This window comes from Gallus gallus, chromosome Z, assembly GCF_016699485.2.
Source record: "Gallus gallus isolate bGalGal1 chromosome Z, bGalGal1.mat.broiler.GRCg7b, whole genome shotgun sequence".
NCBI classification, from domain to species: domain Eukaryota; kingdom Metazoa; phylum Chordata; class Aves; order Galliformes; family Phasianidae; genus Gallus; species Gallus gallus.
Genome location: NC_052572.1, coordinates 66,022,982 through 66,040,304, shown reverse-complemented (window position 1 = coordinate 66,040,304; position 17,323 = coordinate 66,022,982). Strand labels below are relative to the sequence as shown.

Here is a 17,323-nt window from a genome sequence, read left to right as displayed (position 1 = left end):
CCCCCAAGAGATGGACGGACAAGGTGTCCCAGATCTATGGGAAAGTTTAACTGCTATATTGCAGCGTGACTGATATCCATGTGTCACTACTATGCTGTTCACAGAGGATAAACTATTTGCTCAATGATTGAGGAAAAATGGAAGTCCCAAGCTTCAACCTACCTGCCAAAATCGAGAGTGCGTAGTACCTGATGGATACTCTTCCTGGACTTCTGTTGTACTGGAAACCCAGGGAAGTATAACCCCAGGTTACAAGACACATGGCTACTGTAAGATGAAGGCATGAACTGAAAAAATGACAAATAACAGGAAGAGAACGTTGGAAGAAGAGCACAAAAAATTAGAATTGGACATGTGATGTTCAGGCTGTTTATTATACCAAAGAGTTTGAAATGCTCTTATTTCTAAATCAGGTTTAAAATTCAGTTTTGAGTTTTTCTATGATTTAGTTTGTCTTTGGTGGGATTTTAGTTTGCTTATTTTGGTTTTGATATTATTCTGACTGGTTTAGGTTTTCTTGCTGTTTTTAACTAATTACAAAAAAAAAAAAAAAGGATTAAAATATCAATTTGAATAAAAATATGTGTATATTTTTACAAATTCATTAACTATCTGAAACAGAAAGCCTTTTTCAACAGGAACACAAAACCAAAACACCTTAGGAACTAAAAAACCTCTTTCAGCTATTGAGGAAAAGAGAGGTACATCAAATACATTCTTCTTGTAAAGTTTTGCTTTTTGACAAATTGTACTTTCCTGTTTAAAAAAAAAAAATCAGTTTGAAAATTGTCAACCAGCAATACAAAGCAGTGATTTTACTATGTATCAGTGGACATAACTGTATGCCTCCACAACACTTGGAAGTTGTCTCTACTGATCTCAAGACCACAGAATCAGAGATTCATAAAATGGCCTGGGTTGAAAGGAACCTCAGGGATCATGAATCTCCAACTCCCCTGCCACAGATAGGGCCACCAACCTCCACAGCTAATACTATATCAGGCTGCCTAGGGCCTCATCCAACATGGCCTTGAACACCTCCAGGGATAGGGCATCCACAACTTTTCTGGGCAGCCTGTTCCAGCACCTCACCACTTTCTTGGTAAAGAACTTCCCCCTGATATCCAACCTCTATCTTTCTTCCTTCAGCTTAAAACCATTTCCCCTTGTCCTGCCATTATCTACCCTTGCAAGGAGTTGACTTCCCTCCTGTTCGTAGACTCCCCTTAGGTACTTGAAGGTTACAGTAGGAAGGCTGCAATGAAGTCACCCCACAGCCTTCTCTTGTGCTGGATGAATGAGCCCTGCTTCCTCAACCTATCTTCATAGGGGAGGTTCCAGCCCTCTGTTCATCCTTGTGGCCCTCCTCTGGATCCTCTCTAACAGCTCCCTGTCTTTCTTCTATTGAGGGCCCCAGCCTGGATGCCACTGAAGGGATAGAAGAAAAAACCACCTGCATGCCCACTCCATCAACCACTTGACCCAGTCCCCTGAAGTCTTTTTTAATAGTCCCCAGGCTTTTCTCAGCTACTTCATCACTGCCAACCTGAACTACCAATAAGGGATAATACTCAGAGGGGTGAATCAGACCAGGAGTTGTCCTAGAAATATCCCTGAACAGTGTCACAGGGAGGCAGCACACCTCTATGCAGGTAGGGTAAGGCTGACATACAGAGCCCTCCATTCCTCTCAGCAGGGAGTCCCTACTACAGTCACACTTGTTTCCTTCCTGGCAGAGGCAGTCTTCAGGTGTGGAGTCAACTGCTTCACCCAAGACAGCTTTGCAGGTGGACCTCCCATCTCACACTCACCCACCTCTCGCTCCAGTTCCAGGGCCTCAAATGTATTTTGCAGAGGCAATTGGGGAACTGGTAGGTCGGGATGGCGGTTGCCTACATCATCAAGCTGGGACCCATTTCCACTCATCCTCTTGTCACAAATGGTCCACCACCATCAATTACCCCAATGTCCATCTCACAGAGTTACACCACGAGTCTACCTCCTGAGCACAATCTCTGAAACTCCTTAACCTCTCCACCTCCTCCTTGAGGGCTGCCATCATACTGAGCAGGTCATCCACCTGCTCACACCTCACGCAGGTGAAGTCCTGCATCCCTTCTCAGGCAACAGCAGACTCAGGCACTCGGTGAAGCCGGAGACTAGAACTGTTACTTCCTTAGGTAGGGAATCTGTCTGAGTCACCACAATTATTCTCGCCAGATCACTGTGCTGGGGAAGCCAAACACAAGATAAGGCGTCCAGGAGGCAGCTGACAGTTGACCAGCCTACTAGTGGGCAGAGAGGCAAAGCACTACTCCCATACCAAAACACATGACAGCAGGTCAAAGAAAGCAGACCTCAGAAGTTTGTCTGACTCACTTTATATGCAGGCTTGAAGTGCCCTAGTGCCCTGCCTATGCCACTTTGCCTCTGGGAACTGTAGAAGGGTAGAAGCTTTGATGTGTGAAGACTTGGATAGGAAAGGATCAAAAAAACCCACCCAAGCCCAAGCGCCTGCCATGGGAGCGCTGCCACCCAGCAGGTCAGGTTAGAACAGGGCCCTGTCCAACCTGGCCTGGAGTGCCTGCAGGGATGGGCACCCACGGCTTCTCTGGGCAGCTGTGCCAGGGCCTCACTGCCCTCCGAGTGAGGAATTCCCTCTCGCAGCTCACCCGACCTCCTCTTTTCTCACGTCAAAGCCGTTCCCCCTTGTCCTGTCACCATCAGACCACGGAAAGTCGGTCAGCACACGCACTAGAAACGCCGGCTGTGCTGTTGACCCGCAGACCTTTACTAGACTCTCTGCTGCGATGCCCCAGCACGGGCGCCGTGCGAAAGGCCTGATGGAGGCCATGCTTGCTCCCTGCTGATGCAAGCTCCCTGCTGACGCAAGCTCCCTGCTGATGCAAGCACCCTGCTGATGGCAGCACCGGGCCCCTCGCTCTGCGTTGCCCACAGGAGCTGCCGCCCTCCCGCGTGGGTGCCGCGCCCTCAGCCCCGTGAGATGGTGGCCGTGATGTCACAGTGGTGTCAGGGAGCGGCCATTGTGACGCATGAGGCGGGGAGCAGAGCAAAGGCTGCGGGGCTGGGGCCGTGCTCAGTGCGGCCTGGCGAGGCGTGGAGAGAGCAGCGACTCTCTTGTTTCTCGTCGTCGATGCCAATCATGTCCAAAGGGACGGAGGAGGCCCCCAACTCTGGGGAGCCAGGTGAGAGCACCGTATCCCTGCACGCGGCTCCCCGCTGCCGGGCACAGGGCTGCTGGGGGTCTGCCTGCGGCTGGGAGGGGAGGAAGGGACGGGCAGAGGCTACCCAGTGCTGCGGGCAGGCAGGGTCCTCCCGCTTCTTGGCCAGGGGGCACAGCTTGGGCTGTGGCTGCCCGCTGACACTGCTGGGCCTACAAGGCCTCCTTCCCTTCCACCCAGCCAGCACGGCAGGCCTGGAGCAAGCCCGGGGGATGGCCCCCAGCGACACCCGGCCCTGCCAGGTGCTCACTGCTTGCTCTCTCCTTCCTCTCCAGTGTGCGTGCTGTGCCGCCGGGCACAGGTCAACCCGGACATCTGCGGGGAGACATTTGCCAACGGTGGGCTCTGTGCCCACCAGTTCTGCTTGGTGAGTTCCCTCGAGGGCTAGGGCTCCTGCCTGGGATGCTCCCTTCCTATCCAGCCTCACGAGATCCTGCCCTTTTCTCTCCTACAGTTCTTTGCCAATGGCCTTTTGGAATGGAGAAGCCCAATGGGGGGAATTTTTGGCTTCTCCATCAGTGCTGTCCAGCGCGCAGTCCAGCTGGCAGAGCAGAAGGTGAGGACCTGAACGGAACGGGAGCTTGGTGCCGGCAGAGGCTGGCACTGGCTTTGCCTGGGCCCAAAGAAAGCCATCGCGGCCCTTCCAACCGGCTCCAGGACAAAGTCCCACCATAGCAGACGAGCCTCATCTGCCAGGCAGCTCTGCGGAGTGTGAGGCAGCAGTGCCCACACCCTGCGCCCTGCCTGGAGAAGTGGGGCTGGCCGCAGAGGCCCTGAGCCCACCGCTGATGGGGGCTGCTCTGCTCTTTCCAGAACTGCTTTGTCTGTGGCGGGAGGGGAGCTGCCATCACCTGTGCGGAGACCGGCTGCGAGCGCAGCTTCCATCTGCCCTGCACTGAGGATGGGGAATGCATCACCCAATACTTTGGGCAGCACAGGTAAGGGCTGTCAGCAGCAGCAGCCAAGCTGCTGTCCCTGCCTGTTCCTCCCAGGGAGGAACCCGCAGCGACACCTCCCAGCATCCTGCCAGAGCCAGAGCCCAGGCCTGGCGCGCTTTCCTGGTCCTCAGCCCTCCGCGCAGCACTTCTCCCCATGCTCATCCCTTCTGTCCTCCTGCCCAGGTCCTTCTGCTGGGAGCATCGCCCTCGGCAGGCAGCGGAGGCAGCTCCATCTGAGAACACCAGCTGTGTCATCTGCCTGGAGCCCGTGGGGGACAGCACGTCCTACCACACCATGGTGTGCCCCGTGTGCAAACAGGCCTGGTTCCACCGGGGCTGCATCAGGGTAGGAGCCCTCCCCTCGCCCTGTGGGCACGGCCGGTGCTCAGCAGCACCCCGCCCCGCTCACGCTCACACTTGTGCTTCTCCTGCAGAAACATGCCCTGCACGCTGCCACCATGCGCTTCTTCTGCCCCGTCTGCGGAGGAAAAGGGCGATTCCGATCCCGAATGACCACACTGGGGATCCAAATTCCGGTCAGGTTGGTGTCCTTCTGCCTGGCTCTGCAGACGCTCAGGCACAGGTGCGGCGCCTGCCCAAGAACTGCCCCGGCAGGCCCAGTCCCTTGCCATCCTGCCAGCATTGGTCTCAGCTTCATGGAGAAGCTGGGAAGGAGCTCAAGGTGGATGAGCAGGGATGCCCTGGATCTGCCTCACACCTGGGGCACCATCACATTCCCTCTCTTCTCTGGCAGACGACCATCGTGGTGGGACGACGCAGCATACCAGCCGCTGCGAGAAAGGCACAGGCGCTGTGATGCCAGCATGTGCATTTACCTGGGAGGCAGGGAGAGGGCACAGGAAGAGGGGTGAGTGACCTCTGCAATCCTCTGCAGCTCTGTGTGGGCTCTCAGCCTCACCACAGGCTGGGGGAGCAAGGATGGAGCACCAGAGTCGTGCCAGCTGCTCCCTGCCTTGGCTCTCTTCATCCTCACAGCCACAACCCATTTGCTTCCCCAGGCGCTGGCGGCTGCTCCTCTGCAGCTCCTGTGCCGCAGAGGGCACCCACTGGAACTGCTCCTTCTGGTCCGCCGGCAGAGACACGTGGGAGTGCGACACCTGCGCTGGTGCGGGCACTGGTAAGAGGCAAAGAGCTCCTTGCCACGGGACTGGGGCCAGACAAGGCCTGGCAGCGGGTGCTCAGGGTGGCCTTGCCACGGTCTCTCTGCCCCACCAGGGATGGCAGCCTGTCCTGCCCCTGGGGCTGCGTGTTCATCCTGCTGAGCTTCCTGTCTCTCCTTACAGCCTCCCGCACCAACTCTGAGCTTGCCAGCCCCAGCACCCCCAGCCAGGAGCTATCGGTGCCTTCCCACGGCTTTACAGGACCTGACAACACCAGCTCTGGTCCTGCTAGTCAGGCAGCATCCAGCCCATCCCAGCTGCCTGAGCTCAGCGCCCAGCCCGGAGTGCCGGCGGCTGAGCAGGATACCACCCGCTCACGTCCATCTGAGGAGCGGGACATATGTCAGCAGCGCCGAGGACGTGGTGGGAGGAGACGGGCTCCAGCTGCAGGCGCACGGTCCTCCAGAACCTCCCAGGCACCAGCGCCCACACAGCATCCCAGGCAGCGGGGGGGCGGCCGCACAAGAAGCCGCTCCCCATTGCAAGGCCGGGCCCCGGGCTCCCAGAGTCGGCCCCGAAGACATTGTGGTGGGAGCCATGCAACAACCCCAGGGGCTCAGAGAAGCACCCGCACCTCGGCCGCACCAGCACGACCGAGGTCCTCGAGGGCTTCCCCTCTGCCTGCACGCAGGAGACAGTCCAGGCAGCGAGGGCGGGCCCACACTCGAAGCCGATCCCCAGTGGGGCGTCGCGCTTCCACTTCCCGCAGCCGGCCCCGAGGAGGCCGTGGGAGCCGGTCCAGGCAGCGGGGACCAGCCCGGGCACGAAGCCGCTCCCGGGCCCAACATCACAGAAGACCTCCCCGCAGCCGGTCCCGAAGATGGCGCTGAAGCAGCCACCGTGTTCCAGCTCCACGTGATGGCTCTGATTCCAAGCGGCAAAGAAAATAAACCGTGAAGATACTCCACCAGTGTTGCCTTCACACTCCTGTGGACCAGCCCGGGCACAAAACCGCTCCCGGGTCCAGCATCACAGAAGACATCCCCACAGCCACTGCCAAAGACAGCACGGAAGCAGCCGTGTCCCATCCCCGCATGACGGTTGTGCTTCCACGTGGCATAACAATAATAGCAATAATAATAATAATAATAAACCTTAAAAATACTCCCTATACGTTGGCTTCATTCTTCTCTGCTTGTCCTGCGGTGGGCAGTGGTAGGAGCTGAGACCACGGGGTTGTCTTCTCCTTAGCACCTTCCCAGATGGCTGTCGTGGAGTTATCTTTAGACCTGTCTGTGCCCGTGACGGGGGACAGCACGCCCACAGGCCCAACAGCCTGAATAAAAAGGGGCAGGGACAGCCTGTTTCCAGGACTAATGGGGAAGGGGGATCCACAGACCCACATCCCAGGAGCGGGGAAAGGGGAAAAGGGGGGGAAAGTAGGGAGATGGGTGACGGGACTAAAAACAAAACAGCGGCAGCCATGTGAGGAGGAAAGTCAATTTCCTACATGTGATATCGGAATGCAAGATAACACAGGATGATACTTGACATAATCCTTGACTGCCGAGGTTAGCTGCTTCAGAGCCACCCCGGCCAGAACCGCAGCACCTGACTGCAAGGTACAGGGGGCTTTCGGTGGGTTCCTTTACCAGGGGAACCTCAAGCCAACAGAGCAGCCCGACAGTTCTCGTGAGAGTAGCTGATGTGGCATCGGCGTTGCCAGGGCAACGGAACTGCATCCACGCCCCTTGCCTTAGCAGAAGCTTATGGGAGGGCCTCAGTGCATCGCTGCCCACCAGGTGCAGGGAGCAGAAGGCAGTGTGTGCGCAGCTCCCACAGCATACTGCAGCAGCGGGTGTGGTAGCTTGTGCAGGACGGCGCAGAAGTACTGAACCTCCTCGCTCTGGAGACCAGCTGACGTTCCGGCAGTCTCCCAGACCACAGATCTACCACGGTCTCCACTGATCAACAAGCTTGCCCCGCAAAGACTGTGGCGACCCAGATGGAGGCCCTGCCCAAGGATGCAGCTGTTCAGGTCTCCGGCTGCAGGGAGTGCCTGAGCCTGCTGCTGCCCACTGAGGGCAGCGGGAACTCCACCTGTGTGAGGTGTGAGCAGGTGGAAGATCTGCTCAGCATGGTGGCAGAGCTCAAGGAGGAGGCGGAGAGGTCAAGGGCCATCAGGGAGTGAGAGCAAGAGATTGACCGGTGGAGTAACTCCCAGGCATGCCAGAGAGGAAGGCGCCAGGGAGACACCCCCCAGAAAGTGATGGACTCCATGTCCTGTCACTGTCGGGCAGAGAGGGGGGTCCTGAGAGACGGGCAGAACTGGAAGACAGTCCCAGCTCGGCATCGTGGGCGAACCCGTTCTCTGGCAACCTCACTTCCCCAGGTGCCCTTAAGTGACAGATGTTGCTTTCTTTTTTTAGAGGCACTGTAAACTGAAGGGGAGGTGAGCGAGGAGGCACGGGAAGCTTTGCCTAAGACAGTGCCAAGGGAGAGCTGGTCGGCTCTGTGTCTCCAGACTGCCTCTGCTAAGACGGACAGAAGGGTTACTGTACAGGAACAGTACTGTTGTACTGTTCCTCCTCACGGGAACGGAGGGCCCCATATGCAGACCGGACCGGACTCACGGGGAGTTGTGCCGCCTCCCTGGGGCCCAGGTCAAGGGCACAGAAAACTCCCAGACCTGGTCCATCCCTCTGATTCCTAGCCATTGCTGACAGTTCGGGCAGGCAGCAATGAAGCAGCTCAGAGAAGCCTGCAAACTCAAAAAAAGACTTCAGGGCTTTAGGGCAGTCGGTTGACGGAGTGGGAGCACAACTGATAATTTCTTCTGTCCCTTCTGCAGCAGTGAGGGACATGGAGTCGGGTAGGAGAACTCAGGTAATGGAGAAGTGGCTGAGAGGCTGGCGCCGCCACAGGGACTTTGGGCTTTTCAACCATGGGGCAATTTACTCGGCACCCGGTCTAATGGCTGCAGGTTGCTGTCACTTGTCTCTATGAGGGAAATGGATCCTAGCCCAAGAGCTAGCAGGGCTCATCGAGAGGGCTTTAAACTAGGTAGGAAGGGGGAAGGGGATGCAATGAGGCTTGCTAGGGTAAAGCAAGTAGTCTGGGGTTTTGGACTAGATCCGATGAGGGAAGAGAGTCAAGCGCGGCGGGACAAAGAAACGCTTTGGGTTGCTGGCTCTTCAGAAGGGATAGGCAGGGGACGAGAGGAGGGGGTGTTGCCCTCTGTGTTAGGAAGTGGACAGATTGCAGAGAGCTGTGTCTGAGTAACAGCCATGACCTGGCTGAGAGCTGTCACGGAGTTATCTCCAGATCTGCATCCGTGACAGAGGCAGCAGGCCCCCAAAATAAAGGAGGGAGGGTAAAAAAGAAAAGCGTTGAAGTTTTACGACCGGTCGGCCTGGCCCTGTGACTAATGAGGCAGCAGACTTGCGGGCAAGGGTGGGGAGATAGCAGGTGGGTCTAACAGAGAAAAAAATTACCGAGCAACAGCAACGATCTAAGAAAGAGCTTTAATTTACTAAATCCAATAAAATCAAACAAAATGAGAGTGTCCAAAGCCGAAGCCTTGCGTTATACACTGCAGAGGGAACCACGTGCTTCTCTGCCGCGAAACCGAGAGAATCCGCCAGCGGGAAAGAGGCCCGTGTCCTGCCAGGAGCTCCACCTTTCTTCCTGTGGGCGAGAAGTCCTCTGGGGAATGCCACCCCACCCCTCCCCCCCGAGAACCAAAATGCCCGATAAAGGCAGTCCACAGAACCAGAACATTAACTCTTTAACTCCCACTGCTTTACACGATGCTCTGATGTGGAATACCGGCAACAAAAATCACAAAACCACCACAAGAGCTTATGGGTGGAAGTCAGGGGTCAGTCCAGTAAAGGGCATCTAGTGGTTGGGGTCTGCTGCAGGCCACCTGATCAGGTGGAGCCTGTTGACGAGGCCTTCCTGCTTCAACAGCGGGAGGTGTCGCGCTCGCAGGCTCTTGTCCTGATGGGGGATTTCAGCTACCCGGATATCTGCTGGGATAGCAGCACGGCAGGTGGCACACAATCCAGGAGATTCCTGGAGTCCGTTGAGGATTACCTCCTCGTCCAGGCACTGGACGGACCGATCCGAGGTGAAGCCCTGCTGGACCTGGAGCTCACCAAAGGAGAGCTGAGCGTTAGAGAAGTTAAGATTGGAGGCAGCCTGGGCTGTCGTGACCATGCCCTGGTGGAGTTTGCCATCTGGAGAAATGCAGGCCTGGCAAAAAGCAGAGGCAGGACCCTGAACTTCAAGAGAGCAAAATTCCAGCTGCTCGAGGAAGTGCTGGATGGGATCTCCTGGGAAACCGTCCTTGAGGGCAGAGGAAGAGAACAGAGCTGGCAGCTCCTTAAAGACACCAGCGCAAGAGCTCTCCGTTCCCCAGCAGAAGAAATGGAGCAGAGGAGACGGGCAACCAGCGTGGCTGAGGAAGGACCTGCAGCTGAAACTGACGGAAAATGTACAGCAATGTACAGGAAGTGGAAGCCGGGTTGTGTAGCCTGGGAAGAACATAGGAACGTTGTCTGCATGTGTAGAGATAGGACCAGGAAAGCCAAGGCATAGCTGGAGCTGAACTTGGCAAGGGATGTGAAAAATAACAGGAAGGATTTCTACAGGTACGTGGGAAGGGGGGAGACAGACCAAGGACAGCATTTCCCCTCTGATAAATGAGGATGGGGAAGTGGCTTCCTCAGACATGGAAAAAGCTGAGGTGCTCAAGAAGCGCTTTGCCTCAGTCTTCACTGGTGGTCAGGTTCCTCATGTCTGCCAGGATCCTGAACCTCTAGGTGTGGGTGAGAGGAGTGGATTCCATCCCACTGTAACCACGGAACAAGTCGGAGACGTTCTCATGAAACTGAATGCACATAAGTCCATGGGGCCAAATGATATCCATCCGAGGGCTCTGAGAGAAATGGCTGACGTGATTGCTGAGCTGCTTTCCATCACATTTGAAAAATCATGGCTGTCGGGTGACATCCCCAGTGACTGGGAAAAGGGAAACATGACTCCCATTTTTTAAGAAAGGGAGAAAGGGTGACCCGGGGAACTACAGGCTGGCGAGCCTCACCTCTGTGCCTGGGAAGATCATGGAGCAGATCCTCCTGGTTACCACGTTAAGGCACATAGGAGACAAAGAGGTGATCCAAGACAGCCAGCGTGGCTTCACCAAGGGCAGATCGTGCCTGACCAGCCCGGTGGCCTTCTGTGATGGCGTGATGGCAATCGGTGGATGGGGGAAGGGTGATGGACGTCATCTTCCTAGACCTATGCAGAGCCTTTGACATGGTCCCTCACCGCATCCTTCTCTCTAAATCGGAGAGGTACGGTTTTGAAAGATGGACTGTTCAGTGGACTAAGAACTGGTTGGCTGGTCGCAGCCACGGGGTTGTGACTGACGGTTCTATGCCTGGGTGGAAGCCGGTCACAAGCGGTATCCCCCAAGGGTCGTTCCTGGGACCGGTGCTCTTCCCCATCTTTATCAGTGACATAGATGATGGAATCGAGTGCACCCTCAGCAAGTCTGCAGACGACACCAAGCTGAGCAGTGCCGCCAATACGGTGGAGGGAAGGGAAGCCACCCAGAGGGGCCTGGACACGCTGCAGAAGTGGGCCCACGTGAACCTTATGAGTTTCAACAGGGCCAAATGCAAGGTGCTGCGCTTGGGCCGGGGCAATCCCACGTATTTATGTAGACTGGGGGAGGATCTCCTTGAGAGCAGCCCTGCGGAGAAGGACTTGGGGGTCCGGGTAGACGAGAAGCTACGGGACACAAGCCAGAAGTGTGCGTTTACAGCCCAGCTGTCTATCATCTGTGAAACGCTATGGAGAACAGGAGAGATGCCTGAAGACTGGAGGATAGCCAATGTCATTCCAATCTCCAAAAAGGTCAGGAAACTACATCAGGAAACCATAGGCCATTCAGGAACAATTAATTCTGGATATCATCTCAAAGCGAGGGGAGGGGGAAGGGCTATCCAGAGTAGTAAACTTGGATTTACTATGAAAAAATCATGCTTGACTACCGTGGTAGCCTTTGTAGGTGCCACGACTGGCTGGGCAGGTGTCTTGGTAATCTGGCTTAATGCTGGATCTGGTAGACGTTTTGAAACACGGGATCCTGGGATGGCTTGGGTTGGAAGGGACATTAAAGTCTATCAAGTTCCAAACTCCTGCAGTGTGTTGGTTGCCACCCAGTAGATCAGGCTGCCTGGAGCCCTACGCAGTGAGGCCTTGAACATCTCCACAGAGGGCGCCTCTCCTATCTAGGCATGGGGACTCTCCCATCAGCGTTGGCCTGACTTTCGTGGACAAGCTGGAAACGGGGTCAGGCTGGATGAGCAGGCATGCTCCAGTGTGATTCCAGGACTGCAGCCCTGGACAAGGGACAGCTCCTCTCCTGTCTCTGGCTGGGTGGCCATTGCCAGCAGGTTGAAGAAAGCAGACCTCAGAAGTTTGTCTGACTCACTTTATATGCAGGCTTGAAGTGCCCTAGTGCCCTGCCTATGCCACTTTGCCTCTGGGAACTGTAGAAGGGTAGAAGCTTTGATGTGTGAAGACTTGGATAGGAAAGGATCAAAAAAACCCACCCAAGCCCAAGCGCCTGCCATGGGAGCGCTGCCACCCAGCAGGTCAGGTTAGAACAGGGCCCTGTCCAACCTGGCCTGGAGTGCCTGCAGGGATGGGCACCCACGGCTTCTCTGGGCAGCTGTGCCAGGGCCTCACTGCCCTCCGAGTGAGGAATTCCCTCTCGCAGCTCACCCGACCTCCTCTTTTCTCACGTCAAAGCCGTTCCCCCTTGTCCTGTCACCATCAGACCACGGAAAGTCGGTCAGCACACGCACTAGAAACGCCGGCTGTGCTGTTGACCCGCAGACCTTTACTAGACTCTCTGCTGCGATGCCCCAGCACGGGCGCCGTGCGAAAGGCCTGATGGAGGCCATGCTTGCTCCCTGCTGATGCAAGCTCCCTGCTGACGCAAGCTCCCTGCTGATGCAAGCACCCTGCTGATGGCAGCACCGGGCCCCTCGCTCTGCGTTGCCCACAGGAGCTGCCGCCCTCCCGCGTGGGTGCCGCGCCCTCAGCCCCGTGAGATGGTGGCCGTGATGTCACAGTGGTGTCAGGGAGCGGCCATTGTGACGCATGAGGCGGGGAGCAGAGCAAAGGCTGCGGGGCTGGGGCCGTGCTCAGTGCGGCCTGGCGAGGCGTGGAGAGAGCAGCGACTCTCTTGTTTCTCGTCGTCGATGCCAATCATGTCCAAAGGGACGGAGGAGGCCCCCAACTCTGGGGAGCCAGGTGAGAGCACCGTATCCCTGCACGCGGCTCCCCGCTGCCGGGCACAGGGCTGCTGGGGGTCTGCCTGCGGCTGGGAGGGGAGGAAGGGACGGGCAGAGGCTACCCAGTGCTGCGGGCAGGCAGGGTCCTCCCGCTTCTTGGCCAGGGGGCACAGCTTGGGCTGTGGCTGCCCGCTGACACTGCTGGGCCTACAAGGCCTCCTTCCCTTCCACCCAGCCAGCACGGCAGGCCTGGAGCAAGCCCGGGGGATGGCCCCCAGCGACACCCGGCCCTGCCAGGTGCTCACTGCTTGCTCTCTCCTTCCTCTCCAGTGTGCGTGCTGTGCCGCCGGGCACAGGTCAACCCGGACATCTGCGGGGAGACATTTGCCAACGGTGGGCTCTGTGCCCACCAGTTCTGCTTGGTGAGTTCCCTCGAGGGCTAGGGCTCCTGCCTGGGATGCTCCCTTCCTATCCAGCCTCACGAGATCCTGCCCTTTTCTCTCCTACAGTTCTTTGCCAATGGCCTTTTGGAATGGAGAAGCCCAATGGGGGGAATTTTTGGCTTCTCCATCAGTGCTGTCCAGCGCGCAGTCCAGCTGGCAGAGCAGAAGGTGAGGACCTGAACGGAACGGGAGCTTGGTGCCGGCAGAGGCTGGCACTGGCTTTGCCTGGGCCCAAAGAAAGCCATCGCGGCCCTTCCAACCGGCTCCAGGACAAAGTCCCACCATAGCAGACGAGCCTCATCTGCCAGGCAGCTCTGCGGAGTGTGAGGCAGCAGTGCCCACACCCTGCGCCCTGCCTGGAGAAGTGGGGCTGGCCGCAGAGGCCCTGAGCCCACCGCTGATGGGGGCTGCTCTGCTCTTTCCAGAACTGCTTTGTCTGTGGCGGGAGGGGAGCTGCCATCACCTGTGCGGAGACCGGCTGCGAGCGCAGCTTCCATCTGCCCTGCACTGAGGATGGGGAATGCATCACCCAATACTTTGGGCAGCACAGGTAAGGGCTGTCAGCAGCAGCAGCCAAGCTGCTGTCCCTGCCTGTTCCTCCCAGGGAGGAACCCGCAGCGACACCTCCCAGCATCCTGCCAGAGCCAGAGCCCAGGCCTGGCGCGCTTTCCTGGTCCTCAGCCCTCCGCGCAGCACTTCTCCCCATGCTCATCCCTTCTGTCCTCCTGCCCAGGTCCTTCTGCTGGGAGCATCGCCCTCGGCAGGCAGCGGAGGCAGCTCCATCTGAGAACACCAGCTGTGTCATCTGCCTGGAGCCCGTGGGGGACAGCACGTCCTACCACACCATGGTGTGCCCCGTGTGCAAACAGGCCTGGTTCCACCGGGGCTGCATCAGGGTAGGAGCCCTCCCCTCGCCCTGTGGGCACGGCCGGTGCTCAGCAGCACCCCGCCCCGCTCACGCTCACACTTGTGCTTCTCCTGCAGAAACATGCCCTGCACGCTGCCACCATGCGCTTCTTCTGCCCCGTCTGCGGAGGAAAAGGGCGATTCCGATCCCGAATGACCACACTGGGGATCCAAATTCCGGTCAGGTTGGTGTCCTTCTGCCTGGCTCTGCAGACGCTCAGGCACAGGTGCGGCGCCTGCCCAAGAACTGCCCCGGCAGGCCCAGTCCCTTGCCATCCTGCCAGCATTGGTCTCAGCTTCATGGAGAAGCTGGGAAGGAGCTCAAGGTGGATGAGCAGGGATGCCCTGGATCTGCCTCACACCTGGGGCACCATCACATTCCCTCTCTTCTCTGGCAGACGACCATCGTGGTGGGACGACGCAGCATACCAGCCGCTGCGAGAAAGGCACAGGCGCTGTGATGCCAGCATGTGCATTTACCTGGGAGGCAGGGAGAGGGCACAGGAAGAGGGGTGAGTGACCTCTGCAATCCTCTGCAGCTCTGTGTGGGCTCTCAGCCTCACCACAGGCTGGGGGAGCAAGGATGGAGCACCAGAGTCGTGCCAGCTGCTCCCTGCCTTGGCTCTCTTCATCCTCACAGCCACAACCCATTTGCTTCCCCAGGCGCTGGCGGCTGCTCCTCTGCAGCTCCTGTGCCGCAGAGGGCACCCACTGGAACTGCTCCTTCTGGTCCGCCGGCAGAGACACGTGGGAGTGCGACACCTGCGCTGGTGCGGGCACTGGTAAGAGGCAAAGAGCTCCTTGCCACGGGACTGGGGCCAGACAAGGCCTGGCAGCGGGTGCTCAGGGTGGCCTTGCCACGGTCTCTCTGCCCCACCAGGGATGGCAGCCTGTCCTGCCCCTGGGGCTGCGTGTTCATCCTGCTGAGCTTCCTGTCTCTCCTTACAGCCTCCCGCACCAACTCTGAGCTTGCCAGCCCCAGCACCCCCAGCCAGGAGCTATCGGTGCCTTCCCACGGCTTTACAGGACCTGACAACACCAGCTCTGGTCCTGCTAGTCAGGCAGCATCCAGCCCATCCCAGCTGCCTGAGCTCAGCGCCCAGCCCGGAGTGCCGGCGGCTGAGCAGGATACCACCCGCTCACGTCCATCTGAGGAGCGGGACATATGTCAGCAGCGCCGAGGACGTGGTGGGAGGAGACGGGCTCCAGCTGCAGGCGCACGGTCCTCCAGAACCTCCCAGGCACCAGCGCCCACACAGCATCCCAGGCAGCGGGGGGGCGGCCGCACAAGAAGCCGCTCCCCATTGCAAGGCCGGGCCCCGGGCTCCCAGAGTCGGCCCCGAAGACATTGTGGTGGGAGCCATGCAACAACCCCAGGGGCTCAGAGAAGCACCCGCACCTCGGCCGCACCAGCACGACCGAGGTCCTCGAGGGCTTCCCCTCTGCCTGCACGCAGGAGACAGTCCAGGCAGCGAGGGCGGGCCCACACTCGAAGCCGATCCCCAGTGGGGCGTCGCGCTTCCACTTCCCGCAGCCGGCCCCGAGGAGGCCGTGGGAGCCGGTCCAGGCAGCGGGGACCAGCCCGGGCACGAAGCCGCTCCCGGGCCCAACATCACAGAAGACCTCCCCGCAGCCGGTCCCGAAGATGGCGCTGAAGCAGCCACCGTGTTCCAGCTCCACGTGATGGCTCTGATTCCAAGCGGCAAAGAAAATAAACCGTGAAGATACTCCACCAGTGTTGCCTTCACACTCCTGTGGACCAGCCCGGGCACAAAACCGCTCCCGGGTCCAGCATCACAGAAGACATCCCCACAGCCACTGCCAAAGACAGCACGGAAGCAGCCGTGTCCCATCCCCGCATGACGGTTGTGCTTCCACGTGGCATAACAATAATAGCAATAATAATAATAATAATAAACCTTAAAAATACTCCCTATACGTTGGCTTCATTCTTCTCTGCTTGTCCTGCGGTGGGCAGTGGTAGGAGCTGAGACCACGGGGTTGTCTTCTCCTTAGCACCTTCCCAGATGGCTGTCGTGGAGTTATCTTTAGACCTGTCTGTGCCCGTGACGGGGGACAGCACGCCCACAGGCCCAACAGCCTGAATAAAAAGGGGCAGGGACAGCCTGTTTCCAGGACTAATGGGGAAGGGGGATCCACAGACCCACATCCCAGGAGCGGGGAAAGGGGAAAAGGGGGGGAAAGTAGGGAGATGGGTGACGGGACTAAAAACAAAACAGCGGCAGCCATGTGAGGAGGAAAGTCAATTTCCTACATGTGATATCGGAATGCAAGATAACACAGGATGATACTTGACATAATCCTTGACTGCCGAGGTTAGCTGCTTCAGAGCCACCCCGGCCAGAACCGCAGCACCTGACTGCAAGGTACAGGGGGCTTTCGGTGGGTTCCTTTACCAGGGGAACCTCAAGCCAACAGAGCAGCCCGACAGTTCTCGTGAGAGTAGCTGATGTGGCATCGGCGTTGCCAGGGCAACGGAACTGCATCCACGCCCCTTGCCTTAGCAGAAGCTTATGGGAGGGCCTCAGTGCATCGCTGCCCACCAGGTGCAGGGAGCAGAAGGCAGTGTGTGCGCAGCTCCCACAGCATACTGCAGCAGCGGGTGTGGTAGCTTGTGCAGGACGGCGCAGAAGTACTGAACCTCCTCGCTCTGGAGACCAGCTGACGTTCCGGCAGTCTCCCAGACCACAGATCTACCACGGTCTCCACTGATCAACAAGCTTGCCCCGCAAAGACTGTGGCGACCCAGATGGAGGCCCTGCCCAAGGATGCAGCTGTTCAGGTCTCCGGCTGCAGGGAGTGCCTGAGCCTGCTGCTGCCCACTGAGGGCAGCGGGAACTCCACCTGTGTGAGGTGTGAGCAGGTGGAAGATCTGCTCAGCATGGTGGCAGAGCTCAAGGAGGAGGCGGAGAGGTCAAGGACCATCAGGGAGTGAGAGCAAGAGATTGACCGGTGGAGTAACTCCCAGGCATGCCAGAGAGGAAGGCGCCAGGGAGACACCCCCCAGAAAGTGATGGACTCCATGTCCTGTCACTGTCGGGCAGAGAGGGGGGTCCTGAGAGACGGGCAGAACTGGAAGACAGTCCCAGCTCGGCATCGTGGGCGAACCCGTTCTCTGGCAACCTCACTTCCCCAGGTGCCCTTAAGTGACAGATGTTGCTTTCTTTTTTTAGAGGCACTGTAAACTGAAGGGGAGGTGAGCGAGGAGGCACAGGAAGCTTTGCCTAAGACAGTGCCAAGGGAGAGCTGGTCGGCTCTGTGTCTCCAGACTGCCTCTGCTAAGACGGACAGAAGGGTTACTGTACAGGAACAGTACTGTTGTACTGTTCCTCCTCACGG

At 58.0% G+C, this 17,323-nt stretch overlaps 2 protein-coding genes across 2 annotated transcripts; both read left to right on the top strand.

The window, feature by feature from the left end:
• Positions 1 to 3,024: 3,024 nt before the first annotated feature.
• On the top strand, positions 3,025 to 6,472 carry LOC112530620 (PHD finger protein 7-like). Its single transcript, XM_040656344.1, has 9 exons — positions 3,025 to 3,206; positions 3,518 to 3,609; positions 3,697 to 3,798; positions 4,056 to 4,180; positions 4,364 to 4,526; positions 4,615 to 4,721; positions 4,935 to 5,048; positions 5,200 to 5,318; positions 5,485 to 6,472. Exons 1-9 carry the CDS (start codon positions 3,155 to 3,157, stop codon positions 6,189 to 6,191), a joined length of 1,581 nt encoding a protein of 526 aa, XP_040512278.1. The 5' UTR covers positions 3,025 to 3,154; the 3' UTR covers positions 6,192 to 6,472.
• Positions 6,473 to 12,451: 5,979 nt separating this feature from the next.
• Positions 12,452 to 15,899, top strand: LOC112530618 (PHD finger protein 7-like). Its single transcript, XM_025145024.2, has 9 exons — positions 12,452 to 12,633; positions 12,945 to 13,036; positions 13,124 to 13,225; positions 13,483 to 13,607; positions 13,791 to 13,953; positions 14,042 to 14,148; positions 14,362 to 14,475; positions 14,627 to 14,745; positions 14,912 to 15,899. The coding sequence occupies exons 1-9, from the start codon at positions 12,582 to 12,584 to the stop codon at positions 15,616 to 15,618; spliced, it is 1,581 nt and encodes a 526-aa protein (XP_025000792.2). The 5' UTR covers positions 12,452 to 12,581; the 3' UTR covers positions 15,619 to 15,899.
• Positions 15,900 to 17,323: the final 1,424 nt, after the last annotated feature.